Genomic DNA, 26,202 nt, shown 5'->3' with positions numbered 1-26,202 from the left:
TTCTGACTTCTCTTGAAAAGAATCCACACTGTGCATTCTTCCGTGGCATCTGCCAGCTGGAGCTGAGACAGTGGGCTGCTCCCATGGCTGGCCGCCCACCTCCAGCCTGTCACAGTGTTGTTGTATTGACTGTGGCTTCCCTCATTCACCTTACACTGTGGCCTGCACAGACATTTGAGTTTACTTTAATGTTACAGCATAGGTTTCAGACTGATTAAGATTGTAAATCATCAGTCCTTTTTTCAGAGCTGTTAGAACACTAACCTGATGTCATACTCCTTTTCAACCTTTCTCACTCATCATTCTACTCTTTTCTTAAATATACTTTATTCATTCGTTCATCTTTATAATTTCTGACCTTTTTTTTCTCAGTCATCTGACTTCATTTTACTTACCTGTACATTTCCACATTAGTGTTCTCAAGCTGCCATAGCAATACCACAATCTGGGTGGCTTCAACAACAGAAATTTATTTTTTTACAGTTCTGGAAGCTGTAACTTCAAGATTGCAGCAGGGTAGCAGGTGGCCACCTTCTTGTTGTGCCCTCACGTGACCTTGCCTTGGTGCAGGTGTGAAGAGAAAGATTTCTGGCATCTCTTCCTTTTCTTATAAGGACACCAGTCCTATAGATTAGAGCCCCACCCTTATGACCTCATTTAAACTTAATTACCTCCTTAAAGGCCCTGTCATGGTTAAGGAAGAGCCCAACCAGTTAAAGTTGCATGTCTACATTATTTTGAGCAACTCCCTGTCTCTCACTTCCCCCCCCTCCGCCCCCCCCACCCCCAGTCACTCTATAGTCCCTCAAATGTTTTTCTCTCAGGTCCTCCCACTGATTTCCCTTCCCATTTCCATTGCCATTGTCTTAGATGAGAGCTAGCAGCATTCTTACTGGCTCCCTGTTGCTGATCTTTCCCTCCTGTAGTTCTCAAGTGGGCAAAGAGCAGAGCCGAGGCTATGCCGGTGAGGAAGAATGAGCAAACCGGCTAAAAAGTCACCCTAGTAGAGGTAAGAGGAAAACTAGGAGAAAGTTGTGTTATGGAGTCGATAGGAAAAGATGTTGGAAAGGTATGGTCAACAGTGACAAATGCCTAAGAGAGAAGAGGTTAAATCAGGACTGAAAAGTGCCCTTTAGGATTGGTAACCGAGAGGCAGCAATTATGACTTTCAAGAAGATGGTTTGATGGAGAGTCCTGGAAGTATGAATCAGATTGTCTCCAGCCCAAAGGGAAAGACCATCAGAATAGATTGCTTCTCCAAGAAGCTGAATTCAAAGGAAAGGAAGTGCGGGGCAGTAACTAGTGGAAAGCACAGGAGGTCGAGGAGGTCTTTATAGAGAGACCTTCAAACGGGAAAGAGTTCCTTGAGGGGAGACATGGACGGTATAGATAAGAGGGAAGTCCCAGAGGACCTAAGGAAACACGGGATTAGAATGTGAAACAAGAGGGGGGGCACTTTTCCCACTGAGAGAGTCAAGTGGGACAAAATGTGTTTGCATGGCGATGTTTTCAGAAGGGGGTGGAGCATGAGGAAGGCCTTTCAGGAGGCCCCTGTTTTCCCTGTTAGGTACAAGTGGTGTTCGTCTGCCGAAAGTGATGGTAAGGCTCCAGCATGTCTACTTTTATTGTCACTTTCTGAGAAATAGGTTCAAAAATTTTTATCAGTATTTTCAGATTTAATTATAAAAAACTAAAATCTAATTGTACAGAAGGCATGTAGATGAATCATGGGTTAAGGAATTATTTTTTTCATCTTAATACTAGGATCAGAAAACATTTAAAACAGATTATTAGATTTAAATAATAGAAACTTTAAAATGATGTGCAGTCATATCTCAGAAATATTGGGGGCTCAGTTCCAGACCTTCACAATAAAGCAAACGTTCCAATAAAGCAAGTCACATGGGTTTCCCGTGCATATAAAAGTATGTTTAGCCCTGGCCAGTGTGGCTCAGTTGGTTGGGCATCTTCCCATGCTGGCTCGATTCCTGGTCAGGTACAAGCCCAGGTTTCAGGCTCAATCCCTAGTGGGGAGGGGCAGGGTGTAGGGGGCTGTGAATGGATGTTTCTCTCATTGATGTTTCTCTCTCCTTCTCCCTTCCTCTCTTTCTAAAATCAATAAAAACATATTTTTAAAAATACTTAAAATAATTCGTATTTGCTAAAAATGCTTGTTAATTTAACTTGCCCTACACTTTCTGAGCCTGTTGGGGACATGGTGCCCATGGACTTGCTCACTGGAGGATGGTCACAAACCCTCAGTTTGTTAGTGAAGCACAATGAAATGAGGTGTGCCCATGTATCAAAAAGAAAAAACAAACAAACAATAGCCTAAGATGGGGAAGAATTTCATAAAACTTATGACAGATAAAATTAATGTAATACCCTTAACATATAAAAAAATCAACAAGGAAAAGATCACCAATAGCAAAACTGGCAAAGGGTGTGCACAGGACATTCTTAAAAGAATTCTTAAAGAAATATATATATATAAATGGTAGTGAGCATAGGAAAAATATTCACCTTCCAGTGATCAGTTTAATAGAAATTAAAACAATAAATGATATGGTATTTTTCCTTCACAAAATGGCAACAAGTTTTAAACTTAAAATACCAAAGTTGATACACTGATAGTAATAGTATAAGGCTGACCTATTCTTTGTGGAGGGTGTTTTGTTTTGTTTTATTTTAATTTTCGAATTGCTAGTGTCCTTGGACATGACAGTTCTACATCCAAGAATCTATTGTAGGAAAATATTCAAGCATACATGCAGAGATTCAGTTAAAAGGGTACTTCTTCAAGCAGTGTTTTAAAAATAGAAGGAGCCTGACTAATGCCACATAGCCAGTTAATGGCTAAACACCAATACCTCTTGGCCCCTAGCTAACATTTATTATTACTCCTATAACTAATAAAGTTACTTTCATTCTTTCCACTAGGCCCATAGTTGGCAAACTGCAGCTCGCGAGCCACATGTGGCTCTTTGGCCCCTTGAGTGTGGCTCTTCCTAAGCCTTAGAGTACCCTAATTAAGTTAATAACAATGTACCTACCTATATAGTTTAAGTTTAAAAAATTTGGCTCTCAAAAGAAATTTCAGTCGTTGTACTGTTGATATTTGGCTCTGTTGACTAATGAGTTTGCCGACCACTGCACTAGGCTTCTCAACTAGGCACAAAAACAGATAATAAATATTTTATGAAAAATAAATAAATAAAAACAAGGAAAATTTCAATTTCTATGAATAAAGGGTTGATTAATTTATCAAACATTTATCCTATCTAATAAAAGACAAAAAAGAGTAATGGACCATACCTTCGCTACACTTCCCATTGGCTAATCAGGGTGATATGCAAATTAACCGCCAACAAAGATGGCGGTTAATTTGCATATATAGGCTCCAAGCTGTGGGGCGAAGCCAAAGTACCCGAAGCCAGCCGAGCCATGAGGCCTCACAGCCCCAGGATCAGCGGAGCGGCGAGGCCTCACACCACCGGGATCAGCAGAGCCGGGAGGCCTCACGCCCCTGGGATGGGCCGAGCTGTGAAGCCTCACAGCTGGGGTGGGGGGCTCTGTCCGGAGCCCAACCAGAGCGAAGGCCTGGGTCCTGGGTGCCAGAGGAAAACTGGTGCCAGCAGCCAAGGGAAGGGAAGGCCTATTGCACGAATATCTTCATGCAACAGGCCTCTAATATATATTAATACCATGTGACAATTATTCATTATATTAGAGAAGTATTTTTAAAGATATGGAATGATGTTTATGATGTATTTTTTTTCAGTAAAATAAAGATGATTATAAAATAGTACATAAAGAATATAGTATACATCAAAAAAGATGTAATTCTGAATGGTGGAATTGTGGTGATATTTTCTCTTTTCTTTCCTTTTAGTGTATTTTCTCATTTTTCTAGCCAACCTATTTGGTATGTACTACTTGATTATTTGTTTTAAAATAAAAGTAATTTCAGAAAATTTCCACAGCCTATTCTTTCTACATGTAAAGAAATCACGGTCTGAGTCACAGCTAAAAAGCTCCTAAATTAGGCCTGATCTGGCTCCACGTCCAGGGTTGTTGGTTTTTTTGTTTTTGTTTTGTTTTTTGTACATGCAATAAACATTAATATTTCAAGAAAAACAATTTTAAATATAATAATATTACATGCAATACAGGGTTGTTTTTGTAACACAATACTTTGTTAACTCTGATGAGTGCTTGCAGGCAAGGACTAGAACACACTCCCACTTTTTCTCCCCAGTACTTAGCCTGGTGAAGGCCAATTGTAGACCTTCGGGGAATATTATTGGATGGAATTTCTTGTGGGGTAGAACCCAGTATTTTTATGAATCTTCTTTTTTTCCATGTACCCATACACACAAACACTAACCTTGTTTCATATTCATTTTTAAAATCTTGCTGTGCAATTTTTCTTTTTCTTTTCATATGATCTGCCTTTAAAAGAGGCCCAGACTTTGTTACTCTCGTCCTCCATTAGCTTAGTGGGATTCTTTAGGAGGAGACTGGATTTGGATTTATTTTGTGTCTTTTAGTTCAGTGACATTCCTTCCCTCTTGCAGCAAATCTGCCTCTTAGCTCTCCAGTCCCTATGCTGTCACTATTCAACTTGATAACGTGTGCCACTCTTGCTTTTTCCCTAGTTGTCAGAGGTGTGCACTTGACTATGTCTTCTCATTTTTCTTTCATTCTATTCGTTTTCTCTCTTTCATGGGCAGTCTTTGTCATTCTTTATCCAGTCTTCCTTCCTCTTCTTGTCTGATTCATTTCCCTTAAAGATGTTATCTTTACTGCCTACTTCAGCTTTGCCTAGTTAAATTTCTCTTCGGCTTCCTTCCCTCGAGGGTCCTCCTGGCTTCTCTCTTTACTAACCTCTCACAGTGCAATCTCCACCTGGTTAATTTAACTTGCCCTACACTTTCTGCACCTGCAGGATTCACTGTTCCCAGCTGTTCTCCCACACCCTTTCCCTTTTCGATTCTGTCCTGCCACTGTCATGAACTTCCCCTCCCTCTGCTGTGCCTGTTGGTGCTCTGAGATCTTCTCACTGTCCTCGCTATCCCTGCACATGTCTGTAGGGTCTCTGGGTGATTTGTGCCCAGCAGCCATTTGAGCCTTTACTACTTTCTTTCCCATTTTTATCAGACTCCAATTTTCCCATGTGTTATGTACTTGACCTGCATCCACACAGGGAGAAAAATGATGCACACCATACCTGTACCATTTTATCCTCTACTTCAGTTGCTTTTGTGAGCTTCACTTAAAACATGTTTGGGCTTCTCTGTCTGATACCAGCTTATCTGTGGTAGCTCTGTTTAACAAATTTAAAATAGGAAATAGGGACTAACAGGATTCTTTTCCCTCGTGTGTAAATGTTTTTCATATGAAAACATAGCGCAATCATTTACTTAAGACTGAACTGTCTGTCCCTAAAGGCACAGATGTTCCCTAACCCTCCTTGCCACCAGGAAGGCCCTGGGGAAGTAGTTGACCTGCCCAGTCTTGCCATGATGCTTTATGCTTTACTTTATCAGGAGTGATCAATGGAATTGACCACCACCTTCACCAGAACGCCATCATTCTTAGGATTCAGTTTGTTTGCTAAGAGCAACCAAGTGTTAGGCCCTTTCTGTTTAGAGAAAAGACAACATCTTTGTGTAAATCCAGGTACCTCTGTTCATCACTAGTGTATGCATAATTGCATTAACATTTTCATGTTCAACCCCACTAGTTTATCACCCTCAGTTGTAGTATGCTTACTACGTGTTTCTAAAGTAGCAACTTCTTGTTTCATCTTTGAATTGGTTCTTGGTTTTTATTAATGGTATAATTTGTTTTATTTCAAAGCTGCATCTAGATGCATAATTAATCATCACTATCTTTGCCCATCAGAAATAATACACAACAGTTTTTGGATTTATTTGAAAATATATGTAATAGTTTGCCCACTTGTAAACATAGACTAAATGAAAGAATGCTATTTTATAAAATGGCCTACATGTTTTTCAGTCACTGACTCTGAAGCATGATCCATGACAATTGTTTTTCCCAGTGAAAGAATAATTTTATAAACTCTGATCGCCTGCTCTTAATTTCTGGAAGTTATCCAGGGTTTGGAGTACTTAGTGTCTGTTTTGGGGGAGTGTTTTTTGCTTATATTGACTTGCCAATGCTGGAGCAGGCTTTAAGCAACTGCCGATGATACTAAAAGATGTTGGTCACAAGGCAAACTAGAAGATGGTTATTTAATGTTGGGGTGGTTGTATGTGTGTGTGCATTGCACAGTGTGTTTTATTACCTGTGCCATTGTGCCTGAGATGCCAAGATTTGATTGTGGCCAAAAGACATTAAGTCCATTAAGTACATGTTGTGTACTTTCCTCCTAGTAAACAGTTGAAGAAGAATGAAGAGACAAAGAACCAAATACACAGAAATAAAATCACAAATTAAACCAAGTGGAATTTCTCTTCAGAATTCAGAATTTTCAGAAACTAAGGAAGAAAGGAAGTATCCAGTATTCTTGTCCTTATGAAAGAATCTAGAAATATCAGAAGCAAGGGATGCTTAGAAAAATAAATGTGGCAAAAGAAATGTGATCTTTTGAGCTTAATTGTTATAAACCACTTTGATTGTTGTTGGACAAAGTATTGGTACTTGTATTTATTGGTAATTGCCTCAAAATTACATTACCACTGTTCAAAACCGTGAAGTGAAAACCGTAATTGCTACCCAGCAAATATGAAGAAGTGTTTACATTGCTAAGATGTTCACTATATAATTGTTTAATATTGTTATATCTTTCATGTGATTATATGTGTGATGTTATGCTCAAAATATGAAATATCTGCTTTTGAAATTTAACCTTATTTAAAAACATAAGCAGTTTCAGAATATTGTGCATTCAAAATGGTTCCAGTAAGAAAGGCATTAAAAGGGAACAAATTTTTTTAATGAGTCATATATGTAGCTTGATACATATAAACTGTCTTTTGGCTACACTGGCAACAGTGTTTCAAATTTTTTTACTTTAAAAAAAAGCATTTCATATTTAAGCATATAAGTGATTTCTAGGCTAACATTGTTTAATATGTATTTTAGTCTTAATACTTGTTTTTAAATTATTACATTGCATTATTTATTTAGCTCCAGAATAACAGTTGTCATTACTATGTTACTATATATTTTGAAGTGTGATGTTATAATATGAAAGTTTGTTCCTTTTTTTTATCATTTCCTTTCTCAGCTATGCAATTATAAGTCTCTCAATGAAATATTTAAATACATTTTTTAATTGATTTCAGAGATGAAGGGAGAGGGAAAGATAGAAACATCAATGATGAGAGAGAATCATTGATCAGCTGCCTCCTCACACCCTACACTGGGAATCAAGTCTGCAACCTGGGCATGTGCCCCTACTGGGAATCGAATCGTGACCTTCTGGTTCATAGGTTGAAGCTCAACCGCTGAGCCATGCCAGCCAGGTTGTCAATGAAATATTTAACCCCCAAAGGTCAGAGCTAATATAAAATTAGAAAACTTATTTACCAAATTAGACAATTGATTCCATTAAAATAAGAAGTGAGAAAACAGTGCTGGGCATTGAGGTGTGAATTTGTCCAGATGTATGCCCGATGTGAGATAGCTTCTAGTAAAAACATATTTGGCTCTCATCCCTGCACATGTGGTAGTGGCATGAAAATTGGTAAACAGGCCCCTGCTGTGCAGAACTTATGGGAGGGGGCATTTTTTAAAGTGGTGGGTGGCACTGGTGGCTGCTGATGCCTCAGCGATTAGCACAGAAGTGTGTTCTGGTAGCTGAGTCCTCAGTATTCTGGTGGGTGTCTGTGCTTCAGGTACAGCTGCGCCCAGCCAGTTTGAGTCACCCTTGGGCAAGCTTGTTTTTTCTGTCTTGTGACTGCCCTTGGTAATTAAGAAATAAAAATATGTGTCTCTCTACGGTTTCAGCTCATTATTTTGAAATGTGTGTTGACTCTTTGATTTTGGTTTTAATCACAAAGAATTTCAACACATTGTAGACAATTTTAAATAATGCTAAGTGAAATAATATGTTGGGGTACCTAAACATATACTGAGATTTCAATGTTCATAGAAAAATAAAAGGTTATTTTTATATTGCAACTACTGAAGACAAAAATAACAATTGAGGCAAACACCAGGAAAAGTTGGTTTCACTCAAAGCCTAGTTCTTTTTTGTCCCTGTTAACAAAGACAGACGGGGTTATGCTCACAGATAGGTTAATAAAACATCTTTACCACATTCTCTGAGATGAGATTGGATGGGAGCAATCATAAAAATGCCCTCTGAGTAATAATTCCAAATTATACTCAAGTAGAGAAATCAGACAAAATAATCCATTTGAAGATTTATGATAGCCATACTTTTCTTAGTAAAAGTATTGTGGTTTTTTTGTTTTGTTTTGTTTTATCTTCATTCTGAAATTAATGAATTTTATCCCATTTTTGAAGTATTTTTTTCTCCAAGCAAGTAACAATTTGATACTTTTTCTAGATTGAAATAATATTTTAAACCGTTCTTAGAAATTTGTTTCCCAATTATTGATTCTACTCAATCTTGATGATTAAAGATCATTCAGTATCAAAACTAGCAATGAATTGGATTTGCAAAACTAGAATAAAGATCAAGTTTTTAAAAATTTTAAAGCATGAAATATTTTATATCATAAATGCAATTTTATGTTTAAAATGCACATTTCAAAAATCAGTGTTTTTAAATGTACTAATACTTGGTGCTTTTGAAATCCTGTGTAAAGTTTCTTTCCATAAAAGTAAATGTTGACATTAATTTTATTTTTAAGCTATAAGACATTTTCTCCTTAAAAAATTCAGCAGGACTGTATCTGGGAAATAACATCATTTTATAGCTTTATATGACATCACTTTAGTTGTTTATTTAACTCACAAATATTTTTAAGAGAGTTAGAAAATTCTAGAAACTATAACAAAAATCTGTGACCTTATACTTTTATAAATATTTAAATGATTTCCATCTGAGGGCCATCTCTATTAAGTAAATTATGGGAACATTTTTCAACAATTCCACTTTTCATTGAACTTAACTACAGAAAATATTCCACAAATCTTCAATTTATATGCATGACCTCATTTACTCTTCACATCAAACCCAAGAGGTAGATAAAATCTTTTTGCCCTGCCAATAAGGAAACCAAGACTTTGAAGGCGAAGGCACTTGGCCAGTGTACATGAGTGCTGGCTGAAGGTGGAGGTTTGTCAGACTGTCCACGGGGAGGTCTCTGAAGTGCTGGTTTTCAGTCGCTGTGTAGAGTGAGCCAGCAAGTGATGGTAGTTGGACACTCCAGCACAGGCAAGGGTCACTGGAGAAGTAATTTGGATGTACCTATAGCCACATTCAGGGACTAGAAACATCTATTATGTCTTTACTGCAATAGTCACCTAAAAAATTGAAATACATCTGAGTAAAAAACACAATTTTTTTTACCGATGTATTTTGTTTACTCATTTACCAGTAATTTGTTTATTCATAATTACTTTGATAAATCTTTACTCCGTGCTATAACTTTCACATTTTCTTAAAAAATAGATTCTGTGGAAACAAACTAATACATATACAGTAGCATATTACTCAAGAAGCAGCAAAGGGCGCCATTCCAGTCATATAAGATAATAAAAACATCAAGCATCATGTCAATCAAAAGGTTCTGTTGACTGGCAAATTCAGTTTATGGATGGACCCAATTATCTGCAGGAGAATTGAATGTCAGTATCATTTAGGGTTAACAATGGACCAAGTAGGCAAAAGCAGACAGCTACTCTCTGCAGAGACCCAGAAAGCAAACTTAGTAATGAGGCCCTTCATTCATCATATACTTCTGCTCTAATTATTAAAGTGAATAGGAAATACTTTAAGGCAGGAACTAGAGAGTATGAAAACATTTGTTTTGTATACACAAAGAATACTTTTTTTCTAATGATGCTGTTCAAATCTACATCAAGCATATGTTGTGAGCCCTCTGTTTTCTGAAATTGCTCTTCTAACACCTCAAATTCATTCTGATTATAGATGAGTTATTTTTTATTGCCTTGAAAAATTAGGATAATGCTGCTAAGAATCTACAATTTTAATTTCTGCTCTCAGGCTAAAAAATATCTACAATATGCATGTTCTACCTCTACTATGTGAGAATTATCCAGCTGTATATACTTGTGTCATTTCTAAAAGTACTGAAGAATCTGATTTTTACTTAATCTAGTTCATTTCTTCTTAATTCATCACTTGATTCAAGAATTTGAAAGAATATGGTAGCATAGAATGTAGGAATGGTTTGTTTCTACAACATTTATCTACTAAACATATATCGTCAATCATTTTAAATGCTTGGAATGGACATGACTTGCTTAATGAAGTTAAGATTATGAGTCCAAAAGGAGAAAAAAGCAAGAAAATGAGGAAAATGACTTGTGGCTGGAGCAAAAATGAACAACTGAAAACTTGTGAAGAAGTAGTTATGAGACCAAAAGAAGAAGTTTCCCTGGAAAAAAGGGTGGTAGCTTCAGTTTGTTATATTTCAGTGTTTTCAACTGAAAATTAGTAGTAATTCTTTTTTCTGTGTGTTCACGGGACCATTTGATATCAATGCTCATATAATTTTTTTTCTGAGCTACAGTTCTTTGATTTAAAGTGAAGGGAAGATGGCTGAGCACGGTAGTGTTTTTAACTATCCCTGCCTCTTACACAGAAGTTAATGTTCAAAAGTATCTGCAGATGCTACTTTTAGCAACTAAATATTTCCATCGTGGCAAAGAAATGTCAGTAAAATCTATGCACCTTAAGAACACAAATTCTTATTGTACTTATCATGTGTGCAGGCAGAGTACATAATAAACTCGTCTATAGCAGCTGTAAATTTCTGAGGATTTATCTAACCACAAATACATTGAAATGGGGAAACGGGGCTATATTAAACTATGCAAGATGCTGCTGGAGCTCTGCCATGTCTGCAACATCCTGTAATTAATTTATCCTGACAGGTCTGGCAAACTGAAACATCCAATACACTTGCGACAGACTTTCATACTAGACTCTTGCTGGAGATCCTACAGTCACATAAAATGAAGGTGGACTTTCCTTGCAAACATGAATATAGCACTATTATATTTACATTGCCCTGGAGCCAAAGGCAGACCCACCCATTGTCACTTTTGAATTTCAAAATAAGAATATCTAGGATATAAAAAAGATCCTGGCCTGCGACCATGAGTTTGTGCTGTTCTCTGGATTGTGTGGTCTTTTCCTGAAGAGGGAGAGGCCTGGGGAGGGGGTTGATACAGTCCGGCCAGCCCCTCGCACCCCTGAATGGTGCTAGATAGGACGGGGTTCTCTCCAGGGAGATTTGAAGGTCAGTTCTCTCTGATAGCCTCTGGAACACATCCTTTCCTATAAACAACACTCACAAGACCATCTCCTCCATCTGTGTCTCCTCTTCTGGAAGCACAGTCCTGCCATTTTGCACATATAGAACACAGATAAATCTGCTCCAACCCCTTCCAATCCAGAGAAAGAAAAAAAGTAACTTTTTTTGGTCAAAATAGATATTTCTATATAACAATAAGTTCTTTGTCAGTTCATATCAGTGTGAAAAGTGATCTATTGTGTGTAATTTGATACAGGTTTGACAGTGGTTGATGTTCAGGATGGATCACGGTAAGCAAGCTCCTTCTTGCTGGGGAGGTAGAGATACCTGCCCCTAAAAAGTGAAATCAATGTCCACAGACAGGAGGACCCTGAGGGGTGTGGGAACCTTGATCTGGAAGTTTCAGTGAGAGGGGAAAGGTCCCGGGTGGTAGAGAATAAGATGGGTTTTGCTCAAAGGAAACATGAGAAGCCAGGCCAGGGTCAATGGCTCCAGCCCAGTTACTAAAGGCTCACTGTAAACACTTCATAGTCATTGTATTTTCTCTAGTAATAGTAATAATAGCCTTTCTCTTTATCCCTGCTACTGAAAATGGATCCTCTCTCAGGGAATCTGAGCAGCCTGCTGCTAGGGCCTAAGTTAAAAAAGAAAGAAAAAAACAGCAGGACTCCAAACTGAATAACCCAAGAGAAAGATGAACAAGAGAACATGTAGAAAAGCTCTCCTATCCTTCCACTGCCCTCCATCTGAAATGCTCCTTTCAGAGCTCTTCTACGTAAAACTTCGAAAGAGGATGGAGTGTGTGTGTGTGTGTGTGTGTGTGTATCCCCCCAAAATAAAAGTAAAGACCATTCTTGCACCCCAGGTAAGTGACTTCTCCAGGATCACAGGAGCAGGTTCCACTCCTGCTGCCATTACTGGAGAACATTCTCACTGAACTGAAAGCTGCAGCCTTAAATCCTGATTCTCAGAACAATTCATAAATTTTCTCAACCTCATCCACAACTAAAAGGAAAAGTCCTATATAGAGCATGGTCTACATTCAGATAAATTCCCCTTCAAAACTAGGTTATACAGGTGATGCATTTAAATGAGTTAGGGTTAAAAGTAGGAAAAATGTAAACAAGGTGACATCGGTGGGTCTGGAAAAGTGACGTTTCTATGCATGCATGAGGAGGGAGTTGGGTTGCTTTGGTTTTTGGGTGTTTTTTGTTTGTTTGTTTTTACCATATTGAAAACTGGGTTGAGATAGGGACTGATTTTATTTACATATCAATAGCTAGAGTTATTTACTTAAATGTATTTTTATAATTCAGGATCATCAATAGTTTTAACACTTTTAATGTTTTTTAAATGTGTGTACGTGGATATTCACTTATTCAACCCTATTTATCGTTTACCAAGCATTGGACAGGAGCTGTATGGACCATTGAACTGGAAGCCTCTACTGTAATACTGTTTCACCTTGAAATTGTCACGTTAACGGCCACCAACACCCTACCGTGATTTTCAGAGCACCTGCACATACATTAGCAAACTTAAGGCTTATAACAACCTTTGTTAGACAGAAAAGGCCATATTATTCCCCATATTTTAAACCAATCACAAAGAGACTAAATGACTTGCCCAACAACTATTGATCAGAGTCCAGCTGTCCTCCCAGGACTGTGTCCTTTCCGCCCAGGAATACTCTTCTGACATGGGAAATGTAGAAATATGTGGAAAGCCAATATATGTTCCCTGTGCAAGAGACAACTATACTAAGTTAATACTAATTTGGATGTGTGTCTTTTGGAATTAATTTATGAGCACCTGTAGCCAACTATAAGGTATTTGTGTGTGTGCTGCCATCCTATATTTAGAAATATTTTTAAAATACAAGAAACAAATGTGGAGTTGTGTCAGAATCCAAATAACAGGATATAAACAATTTTAATTCTATTTTGTAGACAGAGGAGAATGAGATTTGCAGAAAATGCCAGAATCCCTTTTCCAAAACTTTTTGTAAACCAAGTAAAACAAAATCATTTCATGCATTATATATTCAAGCCAAATAACTATCGTTCAAGTCATCAAATTAATTACATTTTCTATTAAAGAACAACAAATTTCCATTTGACCTAGAACTTCATCAGATTAACTGACCATCTTGCAAGTATACTATTAACGGAGACTTTCTTAAAATGCAAACCTGACCACATCATGCCCTGCTTAGAACTTCACTGATGCCCCCATCCATTACCACTGAATCCATTGAACTTTAACTCTATGTTTAAGAATAATTCCTGTAGCCCTAACTGGTTTGGCTCCGTGGATAGAGTGTCGGCCTGCAGACTGAAAGGTCCCAGGTTCAATTCTGGTCAAGGGCACATACCTGGGTTGCGGGCTGGATCCCCAGTAGGGGGCGTGCAAGAGGCAGCCGATCAATGATTCTCTCTCATCATGGATGTTTCTCTCTCCTCCCTTCTACTCTGAAATCAATAAAAATACATTATTTTTAAAAGTACAAAAAAGAATAATTTCTATAAATCTAGTTCTGTGCTCTCTGATACCACAGGAAACTCTCAGGTGAAGTCCAGCTGCCTTGGAAGTGACAGCAAAGGCAAGAAACTTACTTGGTCTCTGAAAGAAGGCCCAAGCAACTGAGCACATGACCCGTCCCCTGCTGCTGGTCCCCGTTCATGACGGCAGTGGTGTTCCTCTGCTCACACGGCAGCAAGAGCTGCTCCTCCAGGACCATTGCTACTCAAGCCCTTGACTTGGAAACCTTTTTCCCAAAGCCTTTGCTGAATACTGCTACTCGGGCTGCATCCCCAGTGTCACATGCCCTGAGGCTCTTTTCCTAATTATGATGGGGAATTGTGTTCTCATCAAGGCACTGAGCACATGTCTTGGAAACTGACAATCTATTGATCAATGTATTATTTAAAAATTAACACATAATCTGTTAGTGTGCTATTTAACATTTCTGGTGTGCCTGGGATAACTTTTATAAATCTGCTTGTGCGCGATATCAAAGGATGTCTCAAGTGGAATCTTTTTAAAAATTGTAAATGTCTGGCAAGAATAGGGAATTGACGGAAGGAATCTGAGAAAATGTCATTAGTCATGGTCACATCTGTCGTCTCTTTTCATTCTCTTCCCTTTTCACACCCTTTTCTTCTTTCTTCTGACTCCCTTTTTCCTTCTTCTTCCTTGCCTGACATCAGCCAGTGGCACTCACTGAGTTCAGATTAACCATTACTCATCTCATCTCAGTCTGCTCTTCAGGCTAAGGAAACCTGGAGGACCCATGGGTAGTGACTGGATACCTCTGCTCAAGCCCCAAGATATTCTGAGCAACACTTCATTTGCATAAAAACACAGTCGAACAATGTGGATATAGTCTTCTTTTTATATCTTTAACTTTTTTTATTGAGGCAAATCATTCAGAAGATTAAATCTGATTTGCATAATATTTTGCATTCCCATCATCTGAGGGTAAAAGCCTTCAACAGCCCTCTAAAATGTGTGTATCTGAATCCTGTGGTCCGTGAATCAGATATCTTGACTCTCTTTTCTGAAAATTTCCATAATTTCCTAAGAGAAAAGATTCCTAGACTCATATACAAAAGTCCACAGACTCGTGCTGAGTCTGAGCGTCTAATTCTAAGGATTTGGGTTATGTATTTCAAGCTGGTAAAGTGAATCCAGTCATTTTCATCACCCATATTTTCATCATCTACGGGGGGCGGGGGGGGGGGGAGTCTGAAAGATTCAAACAACTCTTTGTTCAACAAGCAAACCCAATATTGTGGAGAAGTGTTTACATAAGAAGTGTCAGGAGCCCCCTGGGGACCCTGAGGCAGAGGCGTGGGAATCACACTCAGGCTGGGCGGGCTGGAAAGAGAGATGGGGATCACATCTTTCGGCATGGGTCCAACTCCATCAGGTCTGCTTATGGTCATGACACTTTGCACTCAGACTTCTGTTCGACTGATGTTAGAGATGCTGTTGAACACCTTTAACTTTCAGTCTTGATGTGCTTTCAACTTCTGATCTTATAAGTCCCCTTGGGATTAGTGTAACTACCACTGAGTATAAACATTAGTCTGGTCAGCTTCTTGAGAATGGAGGCCATTGTGGGTAACCTCGTCGTGACACTCACTGTCTACATAGCCGGGGAAGCGCAATGATGACATTTATCCTATTGAGTAAATTATTTTTCAGCACTACTGGGTCATCTCACTCAAAAATGTATTCAACCATAATACATACTGTATTTTCTTTTAAACTGCAAGGGCTTACTTTATTAAATGCCTTTTTCTTTCACAGTTGACAAAAAAGTGACTTTCTGTTATTAAAATATAAGGAAGCTAAGTATTTCATATTTTCCAAATTTCAAATGCCTTTTGCAGAACAATTTTCAACAAAGTAAGATGATCAAAAATTAGTCTCAAAGTTGCGTGTTGCCCTCGAAATATTCAAATCAACCTTTAGCATTAAAGTAAAATGTTATGTTTCCAAATTTGATATGCTACAGAGACATGTCCTACCCAAAAGGAAGACCTAAAACACCAAGACATTTCATGGCTGTAGGAGTTGTATCTATTGGGGTTGCTTCGGAGGCTGAAAGGTTTATGTAAGATCTTCCTTTTAGATGTGTTTCCTTGTCAGTCTTCCTTCACTGTCCTAAGGATACATAGATGGCTCTTTTGTTGTCATGGCCCATGGAACATCGCCATAGCAGCCATCACATCATAAGTGTTCACTTGCTATCTGACTATCTTTTCATCATTTATTCCTAGTGTTTACTTTAGTGCCTGGTACACAGTAGGTACATTCTGTACTGAACAAGGCAGATCACAGGTCCAAGGGCTTATTAGCTACAGATAGATAAAGTGAGGATGAGTTGTATGCAGGGATATGAACATATCATGGGAAATATGTAGCAGTATCACACCATTACAAATCTCTGTGCATTTTCCAATTGCCTCTACCAGTGAATGAATCTATTTCCTCTCCCCTTTCTTCTCTCTCCACCCTACCCTCTCATTTCCTCTCTCTTCCTCCCCCCCCCCTTCTCTCTCTATCTCTACCTCTCTCTCTCTCCAGGACTCAGGCTTTTAAACTCTTACATTCTCTTTATTTACAGTCAAAATTGTTTGCAATGCTCCACACCTTCTGGCTTCCACCTGGTACTTGCATTCAGGTGCAAACAAAAGCAAGACAAACACATATTGCATCTGTACCCTGAAACAGCCTCACTTCCAGGTGGTTGAAAGCACTCCCTGGGGCACCTGAAATTCAGGTGGGGCCACAGCACTGTTTCAAGTCCAGCCCGCCTGTAATTCCCCTTTCCTCTCGGCTGCCAGCAGCTGAGAGCTGGGTGTGCGGAGCTGATTGCTGGGTTCCGTCAGGTGTCTGCCTCTGTCCTGTGCAGGAGTGAGAGAGAGGCTGGTGCTCCATATGTCTTCAGCCTCAGCTTCACCAAGGTCATGGCCAAGGGTCTTCACGTGTCCACATCTATTTCCCAAAGAGCATTTCCTCCTGACTTAAAGAGAAAATCCAACTTGCTATGGTTTTCCTTCTGAACAATGAGCTATACATGACCTGGGAGCCCGGGCTTTGGGAACCAGGGCACTCAGCCAGTCTAGGGCCAGGTGGGGAGTGCTCAGTGGGTCCCAATTCGCCCCGTCACTGCCCATGGTTCCCTTGTCAGGCACAGGTATCTCAAGGCATGTCAACAACCCATTACATGCTTTTCTTGTCACTGATTCACACCATTAGCACAAATAATCATCTGGCCCTAATCCTGGCAGGAAGAAAACGACATAACATAAAGGTAATGTGTGCGAGCAGTTATTAGCTAATTATTTTCTGACTGGAAGAACCAGATGTGCTGTGGCAACACTTCTCCCAACCCCAGAGCTTTGAAACTTTCCTAAGCGGACAAGGGACGTGAATCAGAATGGAAGGGAAAGTGAAGTGCCTGACAAGTGAGGGGGGCTTACAAAGCAAAGATGCCTTCTTTTTGGTGTTTTACTTTAGTTCCTTTCTGCCACGAAATGAAGAAAACTTCACAACACCTTGCACAACGTTTCCCGTTTTCTTAATTCTTCCAAAATTCTTTTATTTGAAGTTCAGTTTTTTTTAAATTGGCAAATCAAGTAAGGAGGAAGTCCGTTTCCTTATGGCACGGCTTAATAAGAGACCCAAGATGAAAACCCAGAATCTCCATTCCCAGCACTGTGGGGGGAGGGGGGAAATTACCAGGTTCATGCAAAACTTCAAAGGAAGCCCCTCCCTCCACACGCCTCCCCCTTGCGTGGGTGTTTCCTCCATCCCACCACCACCAGTGCTGGGTTTTGTGCGAACATAATTGTGCTTTTGTCTTGGAGTTGGCTCACCTCACTACACTCTAGTCTGAGATCCCCTGGCCCAAAGCCCAGGGTGGGGCTTTGCCCTCGGCACTGTAAATAATGGTAATTACCTTTACAAACTTTAAGGGGAAAATAAATTTTTTCCCCAAGGCCAAGAATATCCATAGTCTAGAGCATTGTCTCTTACCCTTGTGCATAGTGTGTTAGAATGTGTGTGGTGATTAGGAAGTGTTTGTTCCCCCGCCGGAATGACCCAAGTGAAAAAGTCACAGCACTCGGCTGCCCATGGGTCACTCTGGGCCTGCGAGTTCCTGCTTCCAGATCCTGGTGGTGACACGAGTCCCAGTGAGAGGAGTAAATATTGAAGCCGAATTTAGAATTTGTTCTCACCACTCACACACACGGTTTGGTGAATCACATCGAAGCAGAAGCATATTCCATATGCCCACTATAAATGCAGATGGAGAGGAGCTATGTTGCCCAACCCTAGACTATGCCGTTCCTGAGGCATTACTTCCTACGGTATCCCTGTCTGGTTGACCGCACTATTGTTCTGATTAAGTTGACATGCATCCAAGCTTTCGCTTCATTAGATTATCACCATGGCGCTGAGGCTATAATTTCTTCATAATCCTGGTATTTTATTTCATGCACAATCATTAGTAGCTGTTATTTATGTCTGAGATCAAAAACAATTAGTGAAAATTCAAAATGTTTAAATTCGATAGCTTTTGGCCACGTAGATATCTCAAGACATAGACAAAGGGTTTGATTTATGAATGACGTAGATTGGTTTCCAGGCCACAGAGTTCCTTTGATTATTTTACTTCCAGATTAACTGGACAGATGCCCTCCACCTAGTATTTCAAAGGCCATGTCAAAGCCGAAGATACAGAGAGGCAGGCTTCTTGGGCATGTGTGGTAATTGGAAATGTACTGAGACTCTCAGAGGAAGTGTTGGAGTTGTCTGCATGTCATTTTTCCATTCAGAAATTAAACCATTGCTCCATGGCTGTGAGCGTCATTGAGGTCACGCTCTGTGCTCGTGCTACAGTGTGTTCCAGGCATTTAAATTATCAAGAGTGTTCATCTGTGAGGTTTCTTGTGCTAAACGGAGGTGCTTTATAATGCACCTACCAGAACATGAAACCACCCTATCAACACTACGACTACTTTATTCAAATCTCTTTCCCTTGGCTCAAGGCCCTGCTGAGGAGGCAGAGAACTGAGGGGTCCACCCCAAGACTCCAGAGCCTTCCCCTGAAGTGCCAACTTGTAACCAGCAGTAACCAACTACCCTTCTCACTAGGAAGGCTCCCAGTTTAGGAGAGAAGTCCCCCCCTGCACTAGGCCTCTTTCCAACTGTTCTTGTGGAGGTTCTAAGAGCTTTTCATGCAACCCTCCCGATGTTTGCTCATTCGTTTGTTAAAGATTGCCCTCATCCCCATCTGACCGCTCAATTCATCGCCCATGCAAGTTCCAAAGACTGCCAGAGAGAGCACATGCCAATGGCCTGTCTATCTGGACTTCATCATCAATTCACCCCCTCCAGGGGACTCCCCATGTGGCTCCTGTCCTTGTGTCAACTCTGAGAAGGAACCCACCGGAGATGCAGTTGGAGTCATCGGGGGAGAAACAGACAAACCAGCACAGAACCAGAGAGACTGCTGAGTTCACCATCTTGGAAAGTTTTAAAACTGGCTGCACGGCAGTGTCTCTCCTCTCTGCTGCTAACCCTCTAAAATAACTTGTTTGATGGTAATGGAAAAAAGCTGAAGGCAAACAGGAATTGGTTTTCTAGGTCAGGTACTTAAGTCTTACCGAACATCAAGCAAACCCAACGCCCAGGTCACTCACTTTCTAGAGGAGCATCCCTCCCGCGCCATCTCTACCTGGGTGTCTATCAGCCTTGGCAACAAAGCCGGAAAGGCCTAGTGGACATTTTTCAAAGGTTTTGTCTGAAAGTGTTTAGTTCCTTCTTTCCTGGAAGGTAACGTTGGTTCACAATACTGTCTCCATCCATTGGGGTTAAATTTCTTTAGAACAGACTTGTTTTCTAAACCCTGAGACTTGACTCTGGTTTTTCTAGGACAGAAAGGGGTTAAATCCTCTGGGTAAAACATTGTCAATCACTAGTGACTGCCACCGAGATGAAAAACAAGCTGCACCTGTACATGGGCAATTGAAGAGACTCTGGCCAGCTATTTTCTCTGGTGCTTTGTTCTGCCAGCTGCCTGCCTCTGTGCTCTGGATGCAGGTGGAAGCATGGACTTTGCTATCTATAAAAAAATTTAATGGTGAAGATCAACTTCCGCTTCACCTCCCCAGGGATCAAAGTTTTGGGGCTTATTTTTTCCCCCTGAAAGACTAGTAGAGCAAAGCTCAGATCAGACAATGGGTATGTTGTTGAGATGCCCATTCTCCCCTGGAAAAGGAACAGGAGAGCTTTGGGGAGGTATATTTTTCCTTCCCAACTGGAAGGAAATAACGGAAGCGGGAGATGCGTGCCTCCACAGGGAGAGGTCAGGCATCTGCTGAAAGGAGGCAGGAGAATGACAGCTGGGAGCCTCATTACTGCCACTGCGCTTGCAGTCGGCCGCCATGCCAGGCTGATGGGGAGTAGGTGGAGATGACATGGAAGTGACAAGCTCTGGGCCTGGGAGTGGGAGGGATGCCCTGACACGCAGCCTCATCTCTGTGGGAGCTCAATGTCACCGATTTTCAATCTGGTCAGATTTCTTTCCATTACACAGTCCATGACCAGTAAAATGTGCAGGGACAACACAAGCTTAAAAATCAGATACTGGATTAATTCATACAAGAAACTCTTAAGGGACGTGCCCCACCAATGACATTATCAAAGTCCTTGTATTAATTCGACAGGCATGTATTTCCTACCATGTGGCAGCCACTAAATTAGTGATTAGACATACAGTGGCTGCCTTGGGCTGAATTGTGTCTCCTCAAAATTTATACGTTGAAGTCCTAACTCCCAGAATATCGAAATATGACTGTATTTGGAGATAGAGCCTTTGAAGAGGTAATTAAATGAAAAATGAGGCTATTAGGGTGGGTGCTAATCCAATCAACTGTGTCTTCATAGGAAGAAATTTGGACAAAGAGACAGCAGGCTTGCCCAGAAAAAGCCATGTGAGGACACAGCGAGAAGGCAGCTATCTGCAAGCCAAGGAGATGGGCCTCAAAAGAAACCAAACCTGCTGGCACCTTGACCTTGGACTTCCAGCCTCCAGCACTGTAAGAAAATAAATTTCTGTTTCGCAAGCCACTTAGGCTGTGGTGTTTGCCCTGGCAGCCCTAACAGAAGATTTCAGCAATGAACATGACAGTGCCATGGTCCTCGGTGAACTTGCAGTCTTTTGAAGAACGCACAGCCTCGTGTCCATTCAAGTCAAGGAGAAAGGGAGGAGACTGGCGGCACTTCCAAGCATTGCCTAGACAACCAGAGTTAGCCAAAGCCCAGGACCAGGAGTTCCAGCTCATTTGGGGGCTTGTTTTCGTGACAGCACACATGGCCGTGAACCTTTGTGTTTTGAATGAAGGGTTTAACAGTCTTATCACTCGGCTTCAATATGAGAAAGCAAGAAATCCCGCACCGATCATGTGGCGGGGGAGGGAGGAAATCTAACAGATCTGACCTAAAAGGTTAAATGGAAAAGAGCTGTGTGGGTAAGTGCGCATCACGTGCAGGCACATCACAAATGTGTGGGCTCCAGCATTACCAGCAGAAGCAAAGGAAATCTGTGTGTTTTTATAATCATGACACAGGTGCTTAATTTAGATTTTTTCTTGCAAGTTGTTAGTTATTTCTTTGTAACCTCACTGCCCTATACTTATTGCCTCGAAGGAAGCACGAACTAAGATAAAAATACAGAAGTTGCTATCCGGAGTTCAACAGGTTAAAACGGAGCTGAAAATAGCTGCTAGGCATGTCAAATGGTTGGCTGACTATTTAATCCCCTGACATGTAAGAGAAATGGAAGTGTTCTAGTCTGATGATCTACCAACTGTCCATGAAGCTTTACTGGCCTCGGGATTTTTTAGCGTGGCTCCTGGGGAAATGAGTTCAGAATGCCCACAGAAAGGCACCAAGTTCTCGCATGCTGCCAGATAAAAGCATGACAGGATGTGTAATTCCTGTAGTGTGGATGACACGCTCATGACCTGTTCAGATACGGTGATTCTATCCAGACAGGCAGGATCCCCTGTGCATGTAGAAATGAAAGTGGGTAGGGTCTCCAATAAAGGGACTGTGTAAAAGCTCCCCTGAGGCCCCAGGCTGGAACCCAGAATAAAGATCCAGTGGAAAAGCCTTATGCAGGTGGCAAGTTCAAATCTCGTTCGTGGTCTTCACTAGGGTTGCCAGGTAAAATAGGAGCCTTCCTGTTAAATTCGAATTTTAGACAAACAAATCATTCTTAATAAAAGTATATCACATGCAACATTTGGAACATGCAATATTTGAGATGTACTTATACTAAAAAAAATTCTTTGTTATTTATCTGAAATTCAAATTTAACTGGGTGCCCTATAATTTTATTTGTTAGGTCTGTAATGCTATTTGATACCAGTATCGGTGTGGAGAGGAAGTAAGATTTTTTTTAAAATTTTTTTATTGAGTAAGTTATCACATATGTGTCCTTATCCCTACATTACCACCTCATCCCCCCAACTCATGCCCTCACTTCCCTGTTGTCTGTATCCATTGGTTAGGCCTATATGCATGCATATAAGTCCTTGGGTTGATCTCTCCCCCTTACTCCTACCCTCCCCTACCTTCCTTCTGAGGTTTGATGGTCTGATTGATGTTTCTCTGTCTCTATTTTTGTTCATCAGTTTATGTTGCTCATTATATTCCATAAATGAGTGAGATCATGTGATATTTATCTTTCTCTGACTGGCTTATTTCACTTAGCATAATGCTCTCCAGCTCCAACCATGCTGTTGCAAATGGTAAGAACTCCTTTTTTACCACAGTGTAGTATTCCATTGTGTAGATGTACCACAGTTTTCTAATCCACTCATCTATTGATGGGCACTTAGGCTGTTTCGAAATCTTAGCTATGGTGAATTGTGCTGCTATGAACATAGGGGTGCATATATCCTTTCTAATTGGTGTTTCTAGTTTCTTGGGATATATTCCTAGAAGTGGGATCACTGGGTCAAATGGAAGTTCCATTTTTAGTTTTTTGAGGAAACTCCATACTGTTCTCCACAGTGGCTGCACCGGTCTGCATTCCCACCAGCAGTGCACGAGGGTTCCTTTTTCTCCACAACCTCGCCAGCACTTGTCATTTGTTGATTTGTTGATGATAGCCAGTCTGACAGGTGTGAGATGGTACCTCATTGTCGTTTTGATTTGCATCTCTCGGATGACTAGTGACTTTGAGCATGATTTCATGTTTCTTGGCCTTTCTTCTGTCTTCTTTAGAAAAGTATCTATTTAGGTCCATTGCCCCCCCCAAAAAAAAAATTATTAGACTTAATAAATGAATTCAGCAATGTAGCAGGATACAAAATTAATGCCAAGAAATCTATAGCATTTCTATACACCAACAACGAACTTACAGAAAGAGAGACTAGAAAAGCAATCCCATTTACCATGGCACCAAAAAATTAAGATACCTAGGAATAAACTTAACTAAAGAGGTGAAAGACCTATAAGTGGAAAATTACAGGACATTGAAAAAAGAAATAGAGGAAGACATAAACAGATGGAAGAACATACTGAGTTCATGGATTGGTAGAATCAACATCATCAAGATGTCCATATTACCCAAAGCAATCTATAGATTCAATGCACTCCCCATTAAAATACCAACGGCATATTTCACAGACCTAGAATGATCTTTCCAAAAATTCATCTGGAATAAAAACAAAACAAAACCCGAATAGCTGTAGCAATCCTGAGAAAGAAGAACAAAGTAGGTGGAATCTCAATACCAGATATCAAGCTGTATTACAAAGCCACCGTTCTCAAAACAGCCTGGTACTGGCACAAGAACAGACATATAGATCAATGGAATAGAATAGAGAACCCAGAAATCAACCCAAACCACTATGCTCAATTAATATTCAACAAAGGAGGCATGAACATACAATGGAGTCAAGACAGCCTCTTCAATAAATAGTGTTGGGAAAATTGGACAGATACACGAAAAAAAATGAAACTAGTCCACCAACTTACACCATACACAAAAATAAACTCAAAATGTTCCATTTGTGGAAATGGGCCTACAGTGGAGTCTTGTCCTTTGTGTAACTATACCTATCTTTTGGGGTTGGATATGAGCAGTCTTTCTACATAGTATGTGGTACCAGAGCCAGTAGGTCTAGAAAGATCAGAAAACTGAATAGCGCATATAAACCTGATACTTTGTTCTTCCTCTGTGCTCTTGGTTCACTAATCTTTTCTACTCCTTTAATACTGAAATTCTTCTAGAATTCCCAGGCTACTTCGACTGCTGCAGAGGCAAATGTAAGGAAAGGATTTAGGGCCAGACTATGGCAGGAGTATTAAAAGCAAATCACAGCCCAGCTGGGTATGGCTCAGTGGTTGAGCTTCAACCTATGAACCAGGAGGTCTACAGTTTGATTCCTGGTCAGGCCCCATGCCTGGGTTGTGGCTGTCCAGGAGGCAGCCCAATCAATGATTCTCTCTCATCATTGCTATTTCTCTCTCTCTCCTTCTCCTTTCCTCTCTGAAAACAATAAAATTATATTTTTTACAAAGCAAATCACAGTTCCCCAAGGGGATAGCAATGCTGAAATGAAGGGCACAGAATTAGAGACATCTCTGGGACTTGTTTTATGGAGGGAGCCAAATGCTTCTCCCAAGTGTGAAGAAATCACACAGAATGCAAACGCTCCTGATACGGCTGTAGACGCTCCCTCCATCTTCAGTCAAGGGGTTCCTTAATTCATCAACCAATATTTAAAGAGGACCCACCATGTGCCAAGCACTTTCGTTCTGAGAATTTAACAACCCCGGGGAGCCTCTGGTCGGAATCCAGATGCTGCTCTTAGACTCAGCCCTGGACCCGAACCCTGCCATCCAGCTCGCCATCTCTCACCTTACACAGGCTCATCCAGTTACCATCTACTGTTTTTTAATATGGGGAACCAAGGAGGGCATCACAGACACTTGTATTGTGCTTGGGATCCCTTTAATAACTCATCACATAAGTCTGGAGTTCTTTATTTTTATTCCAGCTGGGTTACACACACAGCAGCTCAGCTCTCCCCTCGCCCTAAGCTCCATACGGGGTCCAGGTATATTTTACTTGAATCACCATGCCCGGGGTATCCCCCACTCCCTGTCACTCTCCATCATATTGCCCTGTTTCCTGGTCCTCACTGCACATCTCACTGTCTGGAATTGTTTCCTTTGTTTACTTGTGTGCTTGTTTATCATATCTTCCTAATTTAGAATGAAAGCATTATGAAAGGAGCCAACTCATCTTTAGTTCACCATATTACCTTCAAAGCTCAGAACAGTACCAGACACTGGTAGACACTGAAATACAGGGGTGGGCAAAATTAGGTTTATAGTTATGAGTGCACAAAACAGAGTTTATTCGTATATTATTATTTACTAGAGTCCCGGTGCACAAAAATTTGTGCACTCGGGGGGGGGGGGGGAGGGAATCCCTCAGCCTGGCCTGTGCCCTCTCGCAGTCTGGGACCCCTCAGGGGATGACCACCTGCTGGCTTAGGCCCGCTCCCCGGGGGATTGGGTCTAAGCTGGCAGTCAGACATCCCTCTGGCAGCCTGGGAGCCCTCGGGGGATGTCCACTTGCCAGCGGGGAACAGGCCTAAGCTGCAGTCAGACATCCCTAGCGCTGCTGAGGAGGTGGGAGAGGCTCCCACCACCACCACTGTACTGGCAGCCATCAGCCTGGCTTGTGGCTGAGCAGAGCTCCTCCTGTGGGAGTGCACTGACCACCAGGGGGTAGCTCCTGCATTGAGCGTCTGCCCCCTGGTGGTCAGTGTGTGTCATAGTGACCAGGCATTCCCAGTTGTTCTGCTGTTAGGGTCAATTTACATATTACCCTTTTATTATATAGGATTAAATATTGTATTATTTTCCATATAAACAACTGTAAACCTACTTTGCCCACCCTTGTATTTACCTAACGCAGCGGTTCTCAACCTGTGGGTCGTGACCCCTTTGGGGCTCGAACGACCCTTTCACAGGGGTTGCCTAAGACCATCGGAAAACACATATATAATTATGTATTGTTTTTGTGATTAATCACTATGCTTTAATTATGTTCAATTTGTAACAAAAATACATCCTGCATATCAGATATTTACATTACGATTCATAACAGTAGCAAAATTACAGTTATGAAGTAGCAACAAAAATAATTTTA

The 26,202-nt window shown here is 40.7% G+C and overlaps 1 protein-coding gene across 2 annotated transcripts in view; it reads left to right on the top strand.

Annotated features, from left to right (window-relative positions):
* The window catches only part of AHI1 (Abelson helper integration site 1), a 182,260-nt gene extending 160,862 nt beyond the window's left edge, over positions 1-21,398 (top strand). The window contains exon 26 of one of the 2 annotated variants that reach the window (XM_059700403.1): positions 20,913-21,398. In XM_059700403.1, coding sequence (XP_059556386.1) covers positions 20,913-21,039 — 127 coding nt within the window. In that variant the 3' untranslated portion in view covers positions 21,040-21,398. Of the gene's footprint in view, positions 1-6,401; positions 7,972-20,912 lie in introns of those variants that run through there. The other variant, XM_059700406.1, reaches the window with a different exon arrangement.
* Positions 21,399-26,202: the final 4,804 nt, after the last annotated feature.

This window comes from Myotis daubentonii, chromosome 6, assembly GCF_963259705.1.
Source record: "Myotis daubentonii chromosome 6, mMyoDau2.1, whole genome shotgun sequence".
In the NCBI taxonomy this organism is placed as follows: Eukaryota; Metazoa; Chordata; class Mammalia; order Chiroptera; family Vespertilionidae; genus Myotis; species Myotis daubentonii.
Note: the sequence above shows the minus strand (reverse complement) of the source record. Positions and strands in the feature narration are given on the sequence as shown.